Source organism: Myotis davidii, unplaced genomic scaffold (assembly GCF_000327345.1).
Source record: "Myotis davidii unplaced genomic scaffold, ASM32734v1 scaffold289, whole genome shotgun sequence".
NCBI classification, from domain to species: domain Eukaryota; kingdom Metazoa; phylum Chordata; class Mammalia; order Chiroptera; family Vespertilionidae; genus Myotis; species Myotis davidii.
This window is the reverse complement of record NW_006299717.1, coordinates 584,081-602,913: the sequence shown is the minus strand read 5'-3', so window position 1 is coordinate 602,913 and position 18,833 is coordinate 584,081. Positions and strand designations below refer to the sequence as shown.

The following is an 18,833-nucleotide window of genomic DNA, read 5'->3' as shown; positions in this document are numbered from 1 at the left end:
TGATAGGGGTCATTTATGTTGATTCAACTAAGGCTTGTTCATCTTAGTCCTGAGTGTCTTAGGTACTTAATACATTGTATGCGGGAAACGTGTTTATACGTTTTACGTATTTATACGTTCTACCAGTGTAGTAGAGCGCGGGACACATATTAATACGTTTTTTTTATAGACTAGCGGTAGAATGCGGGTAACGTATAAATATGTAAACTAAAGTTATCGTAATTTTACTGAACGTTGCCATTTGCGCAAAAAATTAGCAAAAATGGCCCGCGCCACCTGTTAGCGCGCGATAAAAACTACCCGCAAACAATGTGTTAAAAGGAAGGTACTAGATGGGTGGATGGTAGATGGATGAAAGGCTGCTGGGGGGTTTCCCCACAGGAGCCACTAGGGGTTCAGGGTTTTCCTGGGAGAATGAATCCAGTGCTAGGATGCCCACTGCAAAGCATCAGGAGTTAAGTGGCCCACAGAGGTGACTTCAGGGGCACCACACCGCCCTAGCTCTTGAAAATACTGCCAACACCTGCCATTGTCCTGGTTCTCCCTCTCCCGGTGCAATCGCCACCATCACAACTTCTTCTACTCCTTTCTTTTACAAAGCAATATTAGAGCATTATTTGTGAAGGCTGTCATGAACAAAAACATAGACCTTACACACTGGTCTGCTTGAAATTCATGACCAGTGATTCACTGCAAACCAGAAATCCTGTGATATTTCTCTCTCTCTCTCTCTCTCTCAAAAAAATCACTTTTCCACTCTCAGAAAGGAGGCTGTCACACCATATCCTTTTGTTTCAAACCTCGAGTGGCCTCCTCTCCCGCCTTCAATCTGAGCTGACAGCCACACACCCTTCTTACTCGATGTCAGCAGCCTGCCAGGACCACCTCGTGACCTGTCACTAAATCCGCATTCCACCCTCCTCCAGTTACTGCCCCACTCCTGTGAGAGGCCAGCACTCCACCCTCGCCTTCTCTCTTCTCACCTGCTTCACTTCTACAATTAACCCCTCTTTCCTCTAATCGATTTCTCTTCCTACCTGGATCATTCCCATCCTGCATGCCCACTATAGGCACTAAACTAAGGTGGCTCTTTGCAAGGTCACCACCAACCCCCACTGAACCAAAATTGCCATCTTATTAGACCTCTGAATCTGTACCGAACCTCCTTTAGGAAGTATTATTCACTTAGTAATCAGGACACTACACTTCCCTGTTTTTCATCTTTCTTAAAAACTAGTCAATGAATGCTTCCTTTTCGTTTTCCCAAATTATAAATTTTGGGGTGGTCCAGGGCTCCATCCTTGATCCTCTTCTTTTTCTTACCCACACTCTCTCCCTGTGTAAACTCATCCAATCTCCTGGCCTAAAGAACATCTATATCCTGATCTTTCCCCAGCTGACATCATCGGCCTCACCTCTTCCCTGAGCTTACCCTTATGGCAACTCTACATCTTGGATGTCTATTCTTTACATTCTCTCCCCTCTACCGCTAAACCTGATTCTTTTCCAGACTTTACCCATTATCATTATTTTTTTTAAATATTTTATTGATTTTTTTACAGTGAGGAAGGGAGAGGGAGAGTTAGAAACATCGATGAGAGAGAAACATCGATCAGCTGCCCCCTACACACCCCCTACTGGGGATGTGCCCGCAACCAAGGTACATGCCCTTGACTGGAATTGAACCTGGGACCCTTCAGTCCGCAGGCTGACGCTCTATCCACTGAGCCAAATCGGTTAGGGCAGTGGTTCTCAACCTGTGGGTCGCGACCCTTTTGGAGGTCGAAAGACCCTTTCACAGGGATCACCTAAGACCATCCTGCATATCAGATATTTACATTATGATTCATAACAGTAGCAATATTGCAGTTATGAAGTAGCAACGAAAATAATTTTATGGTTGGGGCACAACATGAGGAACTGTATTTAAAGGGTCAGAAGGTTGAGAACCACTGGGTTAGGGCCTTCCCCATTATTATTAATGGCACCACCATCTACTTACTAGCTCAGTCCAAAATCTCAGGCATCATTTCTTATTTCCCCTCACCTCCAACATCTGATCACGAGCAACTTTCTATTGGGTTTAACTATAAAACATACCCAGAACTGGACCACTTTTCCCCACCTCTCTGCCACCACTCCAGCCCAAACTTCCATCTTCCTTCTGGGACAATGACATGTCTTTGAATCAGTCTCCTGGCTTCTCCTTTTGCCCTCACATGGTCTACTCTCTGTGGAGCAGCCAGAGGGTTCCTTAAGAAATGTAAGTTTCATCAAGTCACTGCCTTGCTTACAACTTTCATGAGACAGTATCATGCCCCCACTCCTGTGTGGTCTGGTCCCTGTCTACCTATCTGACCCCATCTCCCGTCGTACGTTCATTGCTCCCACCGCCCTTGTCATGCTCCCACCGCCCTTGCCATGCCGAGCTGACCACCTCACAGCCTTTGAACTGCTCCTTTTACCTGAAATATTCTTGCCCCAGATTTTCTTTTCTTTTTTTTTTTATATACTTTTATTGATTCCAGAGAGGAAGGACGAGAAACATCAATGATGAGAGAATCATTGATCGGCTGCCTCCTGCACGCCCCCTACTGGGGATTGAGCCTGCAACCTGGGCATGTGCCCGTGACCAGAATCAAACCCGCGACCCTTCAGTCCACAGGCCAACGCTCTATCCACTGAGCCATACCAGCTAGGGCACCCCAGATTTTCACACAGCTTCCTGCTTCTCATCAAATCTCTACTCAAACTTCACTTATTCACAGGGCTTCCCTCAAATTCCTATAAAAAGCAACACCCCTATCTCTAAGTTGTCACTCCCTTCCATTTTTCTTCGGGCACTTATCACTAGCAGAAATTTCATAAATTTGTTAGTTATCTGCCTCCCCCCTAGGCTTTCTCTCCACAGGCCAGGGACTTTGTTCCTTGTTCATTGCTCTATCTCCACTGCCTGGAACAGTGCCCAGTGGCCAGTACGTGTGGCAGAAACCAAATCGTCTCACTCAGCTCTCATGACAACCCCTATTCTAGTTTTAGGTCCTGTAAAACCGCATTTCCTAGTCTCTCTTGCAGCTCATGTTTTGCCTGAGATGTAGCTCCATGGAGCAGACACCCCTGTGTGGGATCTGGAGGTGAGCGAGGAGGGTGGAGGCCCTGAGGACGATCAGATTTACAGGACAGTGTGGTAACAAAGGCATCTGTCTTTTCTGCAGCAGCTGCAGGGAAGCTTCTGGAATCTAGGACTTTATGTCTCAGTGGCAAGTGGGGATGCTGCAGCGCTTGCAGAGCGTGGTGGTGTGGTCAGACGCGCGCTCAGCATGTGTTCAACATGTGCTCACCACATCTTTGTTAAATTAATCTGAACAGATAAATGAGCAGATTAATTAGTTCACTGGGAAGCAGTGTGAGGGTCACGTGCATGGAATGGGATTTTTGAGAGCTAATTTCAATGTAATTGGAAAGGAAGTGGGCCAGACCCAAGTCTGAGTGGCCAGGTGGCCGCCCAGGGCACTAAGTGGAGCCAAGCGGACAATGAAGTATCTGCGAGCGGCCAGGCAGGTCTGACTGTGCAGAGAGAGTGGCACTAGTGTTTATGAATCACCAGTTAAATATCTAACAATGTTCTAAATACGCTGAAGTTTTCATAAAACAAATGTCACTGTTTTTTCCCTGCTCCAAGAAATAATATTGATATCTCCTCTATTCAACAGCTTTATTGGCAACTTAGACAACATAAAGAAGAACATATTAAACTTCCTGTCGACACTAAGTGGTGTTAGTTAACTTGTCTTTTGTTGCAGCAAGAGAAAACATAATTTGAGTTGGCTTTAATCATAAGGGAAATTGATTGTCTCAGTGCTACCACCAAAGACTCAGTTATGCCCGTATCTGCTCTATCTTTCCCATAGGAGAAGTCTGCCTCTCCTCCCGGCATAGGATGGCTGCCAAATGCCCAATTACTAACTTCCTTATTCATAACTGAGGTGAGAAAGGGCCTTTTTCCCCCCAACCAGCTTCTCTAGGGACCAATTTGGGTCATGGGTCCACCCAGGAACCAATCACTGCAGCCTGGAGAAAGACAGGTTCCAACCAGTCAGGGTCCACTCCTGGAGCTGGGATGGGCTCCTGGCTGCTACCCCTGGAATGAGTGATATACACAGAGGCAATCCCAATGTCCTCCCCAGAAAGGGTTCTAAATTGTTAAAGGAAATAATTAAAATTCAAAATGAGAGTATAGATTAGAAAATACAGTCTTTAAAAATTGGGGAAATGAAGCCAGTTGAGAAAAGAAAGTACCCAGGATTTGGAGTCGGAATCCAGTTTCCCCACTTGTGTGATTTTAGGCAAATCTCTTAAATGTATTAGCCTCAGTTGCTTCACCTGCAAAATCCCCACCTGTGACAGTGGGAGGAGAATGCCTGCCTGGCTCTCAGAAATGCTTTGGAGATCAAGAGAGATCGTTTTTGGGTTAGTTCTTGGTAAAGAGAAGGCACTGGGTTTGGAGGCGTCTTCAGACTGTCCTTTACGATCCCCGTAGAGACTTGTCTTAGCCACAGAGACCCAGTCGCAGGCCATTTCTCAGAAGAGACTCTGAGCAGGTACCACCTCAACGATGAAGCGCTTAGGTGCCCCCCAATCAGCCCCGACCCAGCTCTGCAGAGCGGCAGGGCCTGGGAGGAGCAGAGCTGGGGCTGCTGTGGGCTCTGCAGTGGGCGGGAACCCAAGGGGAAGGAGGTGGTCATACAACCGGGGTTGTTTTTTTTAACATTCACATCCATGTTGGATTTCATATATAAATACAATAACATGTTCCTGAAGATATTCTTTAAGTGACAAGAGCAAAACTCACATTATACGTAATCATACCTCCAAGTATCTAGAAGCCATGCCTAACATCAATAATGCAGCTTACTATTGAATGAGTGAGAGAGGTTTACTTGTCAGAGCTCAGAGGTGCATGGAAGTCGCCCTGGGGAAACTGAAAGGATCTGCGTGGTCACAGGGCACCGGCACCCTCGGGCTTCTCTTCTGAGCACAGAGCGCTCCGTGGCGGCCAAGTGGAAAAAGACACCCGGGAGGCCACCCGGGAGGCCCACTGGCGGGAGTTTCCCGACTCGGGTTTCTGTGCTCAGGGCAGTTTCTCACTGAGTGCTGGGCGGGTGGGACCGTCACACCAGGAGCGCCCGGGAGGCTATGGTCGGAACAAGTCTGCCCGGCCCCTTTATCCTTCAGGGACTCGAGTTCCGGGCTGAGATTACCCTGCTGTTGTGGTTTAAGATGCTTTTGAGGAGACCTTTGGAGACAGTGCTGCATACACCAGGAGAACTCCACAACCAACAGCCCCTGGCACACAGCGTTGCTCACCTGAACGCCCAACCAGGTGCATGGCTGGGGCCACCTGGGCCGGATGGGAGGGCTCCCGGTTTGGCCAAGGGCAGTTACAGTCCCACACAGTTTCCAGAGCCACTGCGAGCTAATTAATGAGCAAAGGTCGCCAGAATGTCCCAGGCCAAATCCATCTCCCTCTTACACAGTGACTGAGACCCAGAGGATGTAATTCACTTCTGACCCATGGATCTGTTGCAGCTTTTATCGTCCTGCACGGTGAGAAGTCACTTACATGATTTGCTCTTTCGCTGGAGAGCATGACAGCACAGCCTAATTCTCAATCACACATTTGTTCCCACTGCCTAGGTAACTCACAGCGCCCAGGGGACACGCGATCACAGGTTGTTGAATGTGTAAATGAATGAATGAAGCTAATTAAACTCATTTGTGTTACACTTCCTGTCTCATTAGACACAAAGAAAATTTGATTATGAAAGTCTTTGAATTGTTATTTCATTAACAGTATCTGCCTGCTGTTTCTATTATTCTCATTCTGTGTACTCTGTGGTTCTCTCTCTCTTATCTCTTTCTGTGTGAAATTTCAAAATTTCTCTATTACCCACCTCCTTTCTTTCTGGCAGCTACTTCCTGACTTAACCCTACAGGTCTACCTCCACTACTACATTTCCATGTTAATGCTCTTTCCTCTCATGCTAATATCCTCTTTCCAGTAGCTGATTATCAGTGCAAACAGTTAACAATTGGAATGATACAGTGGGTGAATATGAAACAGATGAATGACATTCAGAACCAGTGGTGAATGCCATGTGAGGGTCACTGCTATCCTGGTGCAGCCCTCACCCTGGCCGGGAGCCGAGGGCCAACAGACTCCCGGTCCCTTCTGTCTGCCAGGCTCTACCCAGTTCTGGCCTGGCTTGGTCCTGCTCATTCTGCAGGTGTCCGCCTAATGTCAGCGCTGAGAGAGCCCCATGGCCGCTCCCTCCGCTGTCTACATGCACGGTGACCGGCTCTCTCACTCCTCGGACTCTCCCTGTACAGCTCTCACCGGGACAGCAGGCGCATCCTTACTCAGTGCGTGACTCCCTGCACTGGCCACGAGGCCCTCGGGACAAAGACTGTTTCTGTTTTGCTCACCACTGTGCTCCGGGGCAGGCTCAGACCTCAGCACATGGCGCTCCTCATAAGTATGTGTTAAATCAATGCAGTCGTTATACAGAAAATCAAATGCCACATGGCCACCAATGCGTCCCCGTGGGGCTGATGCTCCGAGGATTTTGAAGAGAAGTTTGTGGGGAGAGAAAGAGCTTTCATGAGAAGTAGCAGCTTGCAAAGATGGTGTAAAACAAGGAAAAAGAAAGGATTAGGGGCAATGCATTTCTCTTGAGTGATGACATCTGGCGGAAATTCTGGTTCAACTATTGAACGTTATTTTCTATGAACAGATGGACGTAGAGAGAATGTTAGGCCGTGCTACCATCTGAAACAAAGAGGTACCTTTCTTCGCAGAAAGCACATCACATACAGTCCATCAGGGTTTCCTCTCAATGTTTCCTCAGTGTCTTACTAAGTCAGAAGCTCTGTTAAGGAGAAGGAGAAACACCTGAGATGAAAGAGCCCAGGAACACTGACTCTAATAGAGACACGAGAACGATGAGGTGCCCCGTGGCCTTGTATGCTGGGCTGAGCCTAACTATGTGCACCTTGTTCACACAGAGCTCCCTAGGTTTTCTCTCTATCGCTTTTTCAGCCAACGTGACCCTTACAAAGCATTCGACACCCAAACAACATCAGTCTCAAAGGTTCATTAGGTAATTTAAAAAGGTGCTTTTCCCCCTTAAATCTGTTAGCCTCCGTCACTCATTAACAAGTCCTTCTGCCTTGCCAATATACTCTATTTCTCCACTCCAGTTTTTGATCATGTTTCTCTTCTTTCTAGAATTTGGAAGTAGTAGCCATCTTTCACATTCAACTCCCAGCACTTATACTCAGCGCTGATAGGAATTTGAGAAATCTCATTCAATTCACTCATTTTAGAGATAATATTTTTTTTCCTGGAAGATTTATTTAGCTAAATTTAGATGAGCTTTCTCTGCCCTCAAAATCAAATTCAGACATTCAAAATAGCCCTGGCCGCTGTGGCTCAGTTGGTTGGCTGTTGTCCGGCGCACTGAAAGGTGGCCAGTTCCATTCCTGGTCAGGGCACATACCCAGGTTGCAGGTTCAATCCCCAGTTGGGGTGTGTGCTGCAGGCAACCAATCAATGTTTCTCTCTCACATGGATGTTTCTCTCTGTTTCTCTCTCTTTCTGTTTCTCTTTATCTTTCTCTCTCTCTCTCTCTCTCTCTCTCTCTCTCTCTAAAATTAATAAACATATCCTCAGGTGAAGATTAAAAATTATTAAAAAGTAATGTTTATGTTATGTATATTTCACCACAATAAAAGAAGAAAAGAAGCAAAGCAAAACAAAATGTCAGGAGAACGCCAGATGCAAAATACACGGTCAACAAATGGTGGATAGTTACGGCCCCTTCTGCCCACCTCACCTGCTCTAAGTAATGCAGAGACAGGTTGATGTACTTGGCCTCTGTCAGGAGCTGGCCCCCTACTCCAGTCTTTGCGACTCGCTCGGAGCCAGCCAAGTCCACCAGGTGAAGTTTCGCGTGCCGGACAGTTGCAGATCCCGGTTCTTTGCTTGACAAGTGAATAGTGAAAATGCAGTGGGAACGAGTGGAAGCTTGGTTCATAGGAGTCTACAAAACAACAACAATGTGAACAATGAGAAAGGTTGAAGAGTATCAACATATATAAATTTCTGTTTCCGATAAGACATTTCCCATAAACGCCAGTGCTGTCAAATGGAATAACAACCACCAAACACTTGTAGCTGAGGCCCTTACATGAATTATTTTAACTGTTTTACATATTGAATGCCTGGTAGCAGATGTAGATGGGTTCAATCAGGAAAGGAGAAAACAGAATGCGGTAAAGCTTGGGTCCTCTTACTAATATGACCATTTTATTTCATTACATGACAACAATTCACACCTTAGCCTTGGCTAGCCACATTGAAATGCTCAATCTGGCGATCATGGTGAGAATGGATGTGCGGAGAGAATTCATTACATAGTTGTAAACACAATCCATAGACAAGGATGCCCAGCATCACTGCTACCACCTAACACAGAACCGGAGGTCCCAGCCAATGGAATAAGCAAGAAAAAAATATACCAGGCATAGGGATGGGAAAGTACAAGATCAAGTGTCATTATATGCAGGAAATACAGTGGCCTGCATAGAACATGCAAGATCATCTACAAACAAACTGTTAAGACTTACAATGTTTCTCTTTCTGTTTCTCTTTCTGCAAGATTAAAATGCAAAGTCTATGAAGTTTTAATGACCCAGCAACAATCAGGAAGTATCATAGTGGTGCAAAGACGATGAGATAATAAGGGATTAATCCTACAAAATGTGTAATTTGTAGGGAATAAGACAGAATTATATTAAAGGCACAAAAAGAAAACCCGAATTAATGGTGCGCTAGATATTAAAATACTGTTTCATGGGTGAGAAATCAAAATTAATCTATATGTTAATGTATCTAGATTAACCTACATATTCAATGTGGTTGAAATAAAAATGCCACAGGTTTTGTTTCTGGAACAGAACAAACAAATTGATTCTAAAAATCAGATGGAAGAACAAATATTGAAAAATAACAAAAACAATTATATGAAAGAAAAACCGGGAAAGGGGACTTGTCCTGCTATATATCAAGGGGCATCATCATGCCACCATCGTTAAAACAGAGGGTCCTGGCACAGGACCAGGTGACAGGGCCAGGGAACATGCTGTGCTCACTCAGTAGGTCTGTAGGACAGAGGTGTGGCCACCCCAGAGTGAGGAAGGATGGCCGGTCAACAATGGTGCTGGGATAAATGGCCATCCATCATGAAAACCATAAATTTAGATAGCCTCACACTATACACATGAGTAAATTCCAGACTGTATTAAAGACTTAAGTATAAAATACAACTTTAACATTAAATAAGAAAATATGGTAGCATATTGCAATCAATTCAAGGTAGTAATGGATATTTTAGGATAAGACATAAAATACAAAAATAAATTGATTTTAAAATATTTGACCTGATAGTCCAAAATTAAAGGACTTCTGTGTGATAAAATCTACCACAAAGTTTAAAGATTAAGAGAAGATATTTGCAAGACATATAGCTGACAAAAGATAAATATTTGAAATAAAGAGCTCCCACAAATCAATAAGAAAAAGATGAACAACTCAGAAAAAAATAAGCAAAGATTATGGACAGACAACCCATAAAGAGTATACCTGAAAATGGTTAATAAGTATTTAAAAAATGTTTAAACTCGTAAATAGGTAGAGCAAAATAATTAGAGTTATAACAATAAACGATTTCATTCCTATCCATTGTACTGGCAAAAAAAAATTTCAAGTAAAGTTTAACAAAAGTGTTTGTAAGAATATAAAGAAATGGGAACTTTTTATATGCTGCCGGTGGGAATGTAAATTAAGAACCTTTTCTCAGAGCAATTTGATAATATGTGGTAAACTTGCAAATGCTTATAATCCACAACCCAGGTATATTTCCTAGAGAGAAATTGAGAGAGGCACACCAGGAGAGGCAGGCGGGGGGAAAGGGAGGGTGGAAAGAGAAAGAGAGGGAGGGAGGAAGAGAGAGAGAGAGAGAGAGAGAAACTGAAACACTGAGCAAGAAATTGGTGTTAGATGTACAACCTAAATGAACATCTCTGGTGAAAATATGAATAAACTGGGATAATTTAAACTATAGAGATGTTAAAATAAAGTGACTTTTGGGTAGAATGACCTCAGTTGATTTCTAAAATAGAAGGCTGAGGAAACAGCAAGCTAAAAATGATGTACACACTATGTTAGAACTTAAATTACTAAAAATGCAGTGTGCGATGTAGAAATATTTATCCATGGTGCTATAACTTAGGTCTTTAAGAAAAAAAAATATGGACTGCAAGGATATGCAAGTCAATGGTAGTAGTTGCCTTTGTGAGGGATAGAAGCAACAAGCCAACAAGGGGACTTCAATTTTATCCCACTGCTTTTATTTAAAGATTATTGGAAGCAAATTGTGAGATCTAAACACATGTAAAAATAATCTAAAAAAATCCCAAATGAGTGTTCATATGAGTTTTCAGAGCCCCACTTTTGCAGAATGGAATTTAGACTCCATATGAATGCACATGTGTGCAGACGGTTAACATGCTTGGATGCTATTCCAACCAGAAATTGCCTGTAAATATAAATTCTTGATATACACTATCATTGACTTACGCCAATGCGCAAAATACCCAGATGTCAAAATACTGGCATAGTTTTGGTGATGATGATGTAGCTAGTGAGGTAAATAGGCTGAAAATTTGACCCATTTCTTGTCGCCACAATAACTATACCCGGCCTAGCCAGTGTGTGATTTTGCTAAAGTGGATCAGCAAATAACTGTGCATGTAAAACCGCAGACTCAAATTTAGAACCTAAGTTGAGGTGTTCTGGAAGTGACTGTAAGTTATTTGCAGAACTTAAACACGGGTTTCACTCCACTGTTACATTCACACAACAATAAATCCTACAGTGCTGTAATGAACGTCAAGTTGACAATCGATATCAAAGAAAACCATAGCGACTGCCCCAACAGCTGTCTTCTCAACTGAGATACTGAAGCCACAGTAAAATGTAGGCCCTTAGTGAGAAAGGGAAGAGTGTACCCATTTCAAAGGAGTGTGAGATTGATATCAATTACATCGCATTTCTGGAGTCTGTAATTAAAATGCCGTAATATGCCGTAGGAGTCCATGCCTACAATTTTGTAACGTCTCATAAATATTTTCTGCATGAAGTAGTAGTTGGTGTCCTCTTAGCTAAAATTTTCTTAAACCTCAGAAAACATTCTTTCAGTGCAGCCGTTTAAGTGTGATTGAGTGTGCGGGTGTCTGCTCTGTGTTTACTTAAGGACGTCTTTATGTCTCATAGGCGTTTGTCCTTTTCAAGATAAAATTGTATTAAAACCTTTCTGAAACTGCCTAAGAACAGATGGCACCGTTTAGGCAGATTCATTCAAATTTAAGCGCACATTTTAAACAAATGCGCTCTTGGCACTGGAGACCGTGCCTTTGGAAAAATCCTAGTGATGATTAATCATCCCTGTGCAGAGAGCTTTCACATCTCATATCAGTCCATGCACACAGCTCTGGGCAGGCGGTACAGAGACTAGAAGGAAAATAAGACATGGGCCTTGCCCTCAAGGAATCTGTCATCTAGCTCAGGAGCTAAAGACAAAACGTGTACAAGGAGAGTCCACGGCGAGAAGAAGGCAAGTGTGCAGTGAAGAAGGCGATCTGCGCTCGGCTGGAGCATCTGATGCTGCGGGTCACACCTAAGAATGCTGCCCGTCCTCATGCTGGGAGCTCTCCACCCGCTTCCCCTGCTTTCTAGAGTCACACACTCCCCAGTCCTCTTCTGCCCCTTTCTCTTTATTGGGCCCTTTTCTCTCCAGTCCCTAAAACAGACATGCCCCAAGCTATGGCTATCATATGTTTCCTCCTTGGGGAAATTTCCTTCCACTGTTCTAATTCTCACCAGATAGGCACTGTAGTGTAGTTAAAACTCACACCAAAAATCTTAGAATATGCCATGAACATTGGGGTGCGGATATCTTTTCGAATCAGTGTTCTTGTTTTCCTCAGACGGGTCCCCAGAAGTGGAATTGCCGTGTTATTGGGCAGTTCTATGTAACTGTTTGAGGAATCTCCACTGGTTTACAACCCAGCAGAGCACGGAGCTTCCCTTTTCTCCACTTCCTCACCGACACTTGCTCTTTGTTGTACTGTTGATAGCAGCCATTCTGACATGTGTGTGGTGGTATCTCATTGTGGTTTGGATTTTCATTGTTTACAATAGCCAAGAGATGGAAGCAAGCCAAGTGTTTATTGATAGATGACTGGAAAAGAACACACACACACACACACACACACACAGGGGAATACCACTCAGCCATAATAATGAAATCTTGTCATGTGAGACAACATGGACAAACCTGGAGCCTATTATGCTGAGATAAGTCAGTCAGAGAAAGACAAATACTGTATGATTCCACTTCTATGTGGATTCTAAAAAACAGAACGAATTAATAAAATGGAACAGAAGCACACTCACAGGCACAGGGAACAAACTGATGATGGCCAGAGGGGAGTGGGGAATGGCCACAAAAGGGGAAGGGGAGTAAGGAGTACAAACGTTCAGTTATAAAACAAGCCACAGGGATGTAATGTGCGGCCTAGGGAATATGTCAATAATATCACAATAATGCTGCATGGTGACAGATGGTTACTAGACTTAGGATGATCACTTCATCAGGTATATAAAAGCTGAATCGCTATGCTGTACACCCGAAACTCATATAATATTACATGTCAACTACAATTTAATTTTTTTTTAAAAAAAGGGGGGGGACTTAGAATTTGATATTGAATGACCTCATTTTAAGTCTGGTTCCATCACTTACTAGTGTTGAAATCTTATGAAAATTTACACAAAGTAACTTCAGTTTTCATATTTTTGTACGCCATAATAACACTTGCTTTGCTGCAAAAAAAAATAGCAATTGAGTTACTGATTGTTGAAGAGCCCCACTTTTGAGCTGAAGAGGCCACATGAGCTGAAGAGGCCACATAAACGCCAATCACTGTTGATATTCGCTCTATTCAGTGCCCCCATATCCTTATTTCCAACCACAATTTCTCTGTACAACAGATTAGAACGTCTAAGAGCCTGACTCATGATTGTCACTAAAATGCCTTGCCAACATCTTGAACCTAACATTTCCCCAAAGCAACCTCATCACTTTCCCTCAGTCCCTGTCCCACAAATGGATATCCAATCTGTTCCATTCCTGTCTGCTCTCCCCATCTCTATCCAAATATCCTTTACCTCTCACCTGGGTTACTACATTCTCTCCCTAGTCTCCCACCTTTACATTGGCTCCCTCAATTGTTCTCCACCCTGCAGACAGAGTACCACTTTAAAAAGACATATTTGATTATGTCAATCCTATCTATATCCCTGAATGGAACTGACATGCTCCCGAGACTAAGTATCTCTAGTTTCTTCAACTCTCTTATGCAAGTGTTTAGCAAACTCTTTTTTAAATGTAGCACTTTCACACTCTGAATTGAGTAGATTCTTTCAAAAGTCTCCTAACCACAGAAGACACTGGAATCTGGGCAATCTAAACTGAATGTTGCCAGTAAATAGCACATAAAGTGCTACACCACGTTAGTTCCAGCCCTTTACCCAGGCTATGGAATTTCTATGGAAAACACACACACTTATTTGATGACTACATTTGATTAGTTCTGCCACCAAATAGGGCAGGACAGCATTCCATTAAGACATCACCGCTCCCTCCTCTGCTAGGTGCCAGTTATGGGTATTTTCAAATTGGCTTTAATCCCAATACTTTTGTGTGCCTTCAGTTCCTCACTACATCCTAGAGCGTATTTCGGGAGACTTTATAAAATAAAATGAATTCCTTTCATCTGTGAATTCTTATAACCCGATCAGAAAAGCCAATGAAATTAGTTTAAGGTGAATCAATGCTGATTCTTCTCTAATTGCTTATTGGCTATTATTTAATAATCTTTTTTTCAGATCCTTTTCTTATGGCTTGATATTAAAAAACAATTAACATGTTCTTTCCCAAATAGGTTTACTTTTTTGGAAAGTTGAGAATAGATGACTTTTATTGACAGGGTAAACGTCTAAAAGGTTTGCTGGGCCCCCTACGGATTCCTCATGTCTGCAGTCTGTGGTCCATGAAGGTCAGTTTTTTCCCTTTCTCATCTGCAGTACAGCCACATCCCACTTCTCACTGAGGGCCCGTCGGAAGGTTATCTCCTCTAGGAAGGCTCTCCACTTTCTTCCTCCGCCCTCCTGGGCTCTGAACTCCTCCAGGGCAGGAACTGGGTCTTAGTCATCATTGTACCCTTAGCACAACTTAACGTAAAGTGCTCAACAATGTTTATTAACTTGTTGACTCTTGGTCATGTCTAGTTTTCTGGATCCTAAGGCATGTCTCATAACTTCTAAAAATCTCCAAATAATTAGGAGACTACATCTGCAGACTGTTTGAGTGCATGGAATATAATTCATTTGAGTCTAAAATTTATAATTTTTTGAAATAGCAGATTGACTCAAATCTCTCTGCCTATCTTGGGCTTCAGTTATGCTTTGTGCCTAGTTCCAGAGCACTTAACCCTCACCCCTCTACCTTCAACTATCCTTTCTCTTGCGTAGAATGCCCTCTTTCTGGTCAAATATTGCCTAGTACTGCTTACTGGAAAACTATGCCCCTTTCCTCCTCCCAAAATAATCCTACTCAAAATTTACTTATCTTCATTAATTTTCTTGGACTATTCCCAAATGGTGTTAGGCATTGTGTTCATAAAGGCCATTAGACATATGTGCATATAGTAGGAGATCATGAATATTCAAAATAGAAAAATGCAAAGAAAGGATTGTTCCAAATGGATTTTTGAATGTCCATCATTTTTTTTAAAACATGACATTGTGATGGACAATATGGTCCAGGTGGTCATGGGGTGCGATGGTGTGATCCATTGGGCTACCAGTGAGTGCTTGGCAGCCAGCCAGTTCTGTGCACTATGAAGAGTGATGCGGATCTAAAAGGTGACTCAACAATGACCCTCTCAGGCAATGGTGGCTTCAAACTGCACAGAATGAGCAACGGTGTGGTTGTACAGTGGTCCCAGAAGCTGCTTTTGCAGGACACTTTTCATAGCACAGCATTAAACTGAAGAAACACCGAAAGCCTGCATCGAAGACTAAAGCTCCACGCTCAGAAGCTATGTCATATGGTAAAAAAAATCTCACATTTCATTGGACAAAATCACTTCCTATTGAGCAGGACATACTCCTAGGCCAAAAGAGAAATTTAAAAGAAACAGTATAACAATCGGATTGGGTAAGCCTGATAAACATTTCCCAAAGGCTGTGCATTCCTCTTCCCTTTTGGGTTTTACAGACGTACAACAACCAGTCCTGATATTCTGATTCTTATCGGTAGATCAGCTAGGAACTTTGTAAATTAAAATATTCATAATGCTTTGTGTGTGTGGCCATCTTCAAGACTGAAAATTTTGATTTTTAGGGGCAGGAATTGATAAGTAAAATATGGTTTTGTGTTTATATAATGTGGTCTTATGTTTTTGTAACAATTTTTCTCTTTTTAATCTCACATTTTCAATAACTTTGAAAATGATTATAGTTAATGCAGCCTTCAGTGATCTACATACTGTCTTTATATCACATATAAGATATTCCAGGATCTTTAAATATGTGTTTATTTCTTGTCATAGCTTTACCTTATATTCTATTCTTATGTATCAAAGTCTTTTTAATCACTCTGCTATTTTGGAGTGAAATATCTCCACAGGAATTCCTGTTGATGTAGACTAGGTTAGGTTAAGAAACTCTCTCTGGACTGAACAGCAATACATAATGTATAGACTCTTTAAAGAAAACCAGCTAAGACCAGCAGCAGCAGCCAGAGTCCAGAACCCAGCTTTCCACCCCAATTCTCCTTTCTAATAACACTCTCTACCTGCATGGCCCAGCTGACCTGGTCCTCCCCTCACCTACTCCATCTGCATCGAAGACTGAAAGTACCGATCTCCACGCGTTCTCTAAGCTGATACCCTCGCTTTTCAGGTTAAAACACCCTGAACTCAAGTTGACTAACCCTGGCCTCACTGGATAAATAATCCCCTGTCTAGTTCTTCACACAGTGAATGAGCTCTCTTCATGTTCTCTGGCTCAGCCGTGGTCAGCAAGGCCAGACCAACCCTGCTGGTTTAGCATGTGGCCATCAACACTTGCCTTCATCTTTTCGAGATGGCTTCAGAACACGTTGTCTAGCAGCAAAATACCCCCAATGAGACAGCCCTCTGCTGAAACGAATGATCCCAAACTGCCATCTTCCTTTCTGATTTTTCTCTTTATAGGACACACAGCTGTTAGAAAAGCAATCCAAATCATTTTCCCTGGCTGAAGGATTTCTAGGTCCATCATGTTGTCAAAGTAGTTTTGTAAGAGAGAAAAATAGAGTAGGCACGCGGACTCTGCTTGAAATGTAAAAGTAAGCGTTGGAACAATCTGGGACATATGACAAGAATGTTCCAGCAATTATGATTCACCGTTCGAATAAGAACATCCTACTATGTTTTATTGTGCCACATCCCTCCTAACAGGTCTGGAAATAGTTTGATGGATTTTTTATTTTTACACCCTCAAAGATTTATTAGCTGACAATGATTTGGGGAGAGCTGACTGTCAGAGTTAGTGATGGCTCTTCTTCTGTTGATGTCAGAATTCAGCAGATTGCTTCCCTATGGGCCATTTCTCCAGGATTTGGAAAATCAGAGTGAAATACATTTATATAGAAAAGTCCAAGTATGCTGAAGTTGGCACATAAGGCAAATTGCAAAGAATTTTAGCTGTATCTCTAATCAGAGTTATATTCAATTATCATCTCTGTTTGTCATCCCGGAACTGATGTCATCATATCATCAGCATAAAGAATTGGTCTCTGAACAACAGAAACTCTATAACCCCAAACAGTCCCCCCTTTTGTACCTGCAAGAACAACCATGTCTAAATTTAATCCTCAGTGGCAGTCAGTAACTCATCTGTCTAGCATATCTACTTATTTTTTTAATTGACTAACTTTTTTTCCTTTTCCTTTTAAAATTCAGCCTGGCTTACCAATTTCCAAGTCTGACCATACACATAACTGGAACAATACTATGATGGGGCTAAAAATTCTAATGATCTCAAGAATTTATAGCAGTTCATTAAACTGTCTTTAAGGAAAACCTTTTTTTACATATTCTAATTACCTTCAGATTACAGGTACACTGACAATACATTTACTGTCCTGTGTATAGACAACAAGGAACTTCTGGGATTACACACTACGCAGAAGTCAGGTAAACATTTAAAAAAATGTTATTTGTATGAAAGAAATTGATCCTATCACGTTGATGGCAACAGCTCTCAATGCAGTCTCTGAGTTTGGACATCAAGATCAGCAACAGATGAAGATTTGAGAACATGTCACTCACAGTAGCGATGGAGGTGCTGAAGGAAGAACTAGAAGCACAGCTGTCTAGTCTGAGGTATAATATTTCACTCCATGTTATCGGCCCATACTATCTCTCCACGTTTGGAAGAATCACAGTTCTCTCTGTGGCCACAATGATCCCTTGCTGTTAGAACTGGCAAGACTCCAAGTGGCAAACCTCAAACATGATCAAATTACTTGTTGAAGGTTCTGGGTGGCTGATAAGACCTTTGTCTCCTCTCTCCTAGCTTGAGACCAATATAAGGAATAGATACAAAAGTCAGCCTGCCAAAAACTGAAAATATCTATCAGCAAGAAATGCTATAAAAATAGCTTCTGTGCTTAAAGCTATAGCAAACATTGATTTTCTGCCAGTTTCCCCTGTGTATATTCCTGATTTGTAAGATAAGCAAAAAGCAATTGATCTGAGTTCTCTGATCCCTTTCTTCTCCTTTGCTCTACATCACAGAGATGCTGAGTTCTAAAGGCAGCTTTTCCCAAGGCCCCTGCTAGTTGGTATCTGTCTTCCCACTTGGAAGACAGGGAGAGGGAGAATTACCCTGCCTTTCCCTTCCGCACACCCTCCGATCGCCTGCAGGTGGCTCCTACTAGCTGAGACCTGCCCAACCTACTGGCTTCCCATTGCGGTAACCTCTGAGTTGCACCAGCATCCGGTTTGTCTTCTCAGATTCTTCCATCACCCATGAGACAAAACTATCTGCGTTGACTTTTCTCATTTTAAATACAGTGACTTATCTTTTTCTTAGCATAATACTATCCAGGCCCATCCAAATGTGGAATCCAAGAAACAAAATATGATAAAGATATACAGGTCTTGAACAAATTTTGTTAAACTTATCCCTAGGTACTTTGTGTCTTTTATGCTATTTAAAAGGTGTGTTTTTTTTTTAAATTTGTAATACTTTCAACAATAAAGATAAAAAATAATAAAAACAGTGACTTATCTTCTTGGTTGGAACTTGACTAATATATTTAATTAAATATACTATATTTAATACTAGAGGCCCAGTGCACAAAATTTGGGCATGGGGTGGGGGGCGTCCCTTCAACCCAGCCTGCACCCTCTCCAATCCGGGACCCCTTGAGGGATCAGACCTAAACCGGCAGTCGGACATACCTCTCACAATCCTGGGTCACTGGCTCCTAATCACTCACCTGCCTGCCTGCCTGGTCACCCCTAACTGCACCCTCCCAGCCTGGTCACCTTTTACTGCATCCCTGCCAGCCTGGTTACCCCCTACTGCCCCCCCC

General features: G+C 42.7%; 1 protein-coding gene across 1 annotated transcript in view; it reads right to left on the bottom strand.

The window, feature by feature from the left end:
* Positions 1-18,833, bottom strand: part of KIF6 (kinesin family member 6) — a 255,403-nt gene that overhangs the window by 224,042 nt on the left and 12,528 nt on the right. Inside the window, exon 2 of the mRNA XM_015571886.1 lies at positions 7,896-8,102. Within this exon, the coding sequence (XP_015427372.1) occupies positions 7,896-8,102 (207 nt within the window). The remainder of the gene's footprint in view (positions 1-7,895; positions 8,103-18,833) is intronic.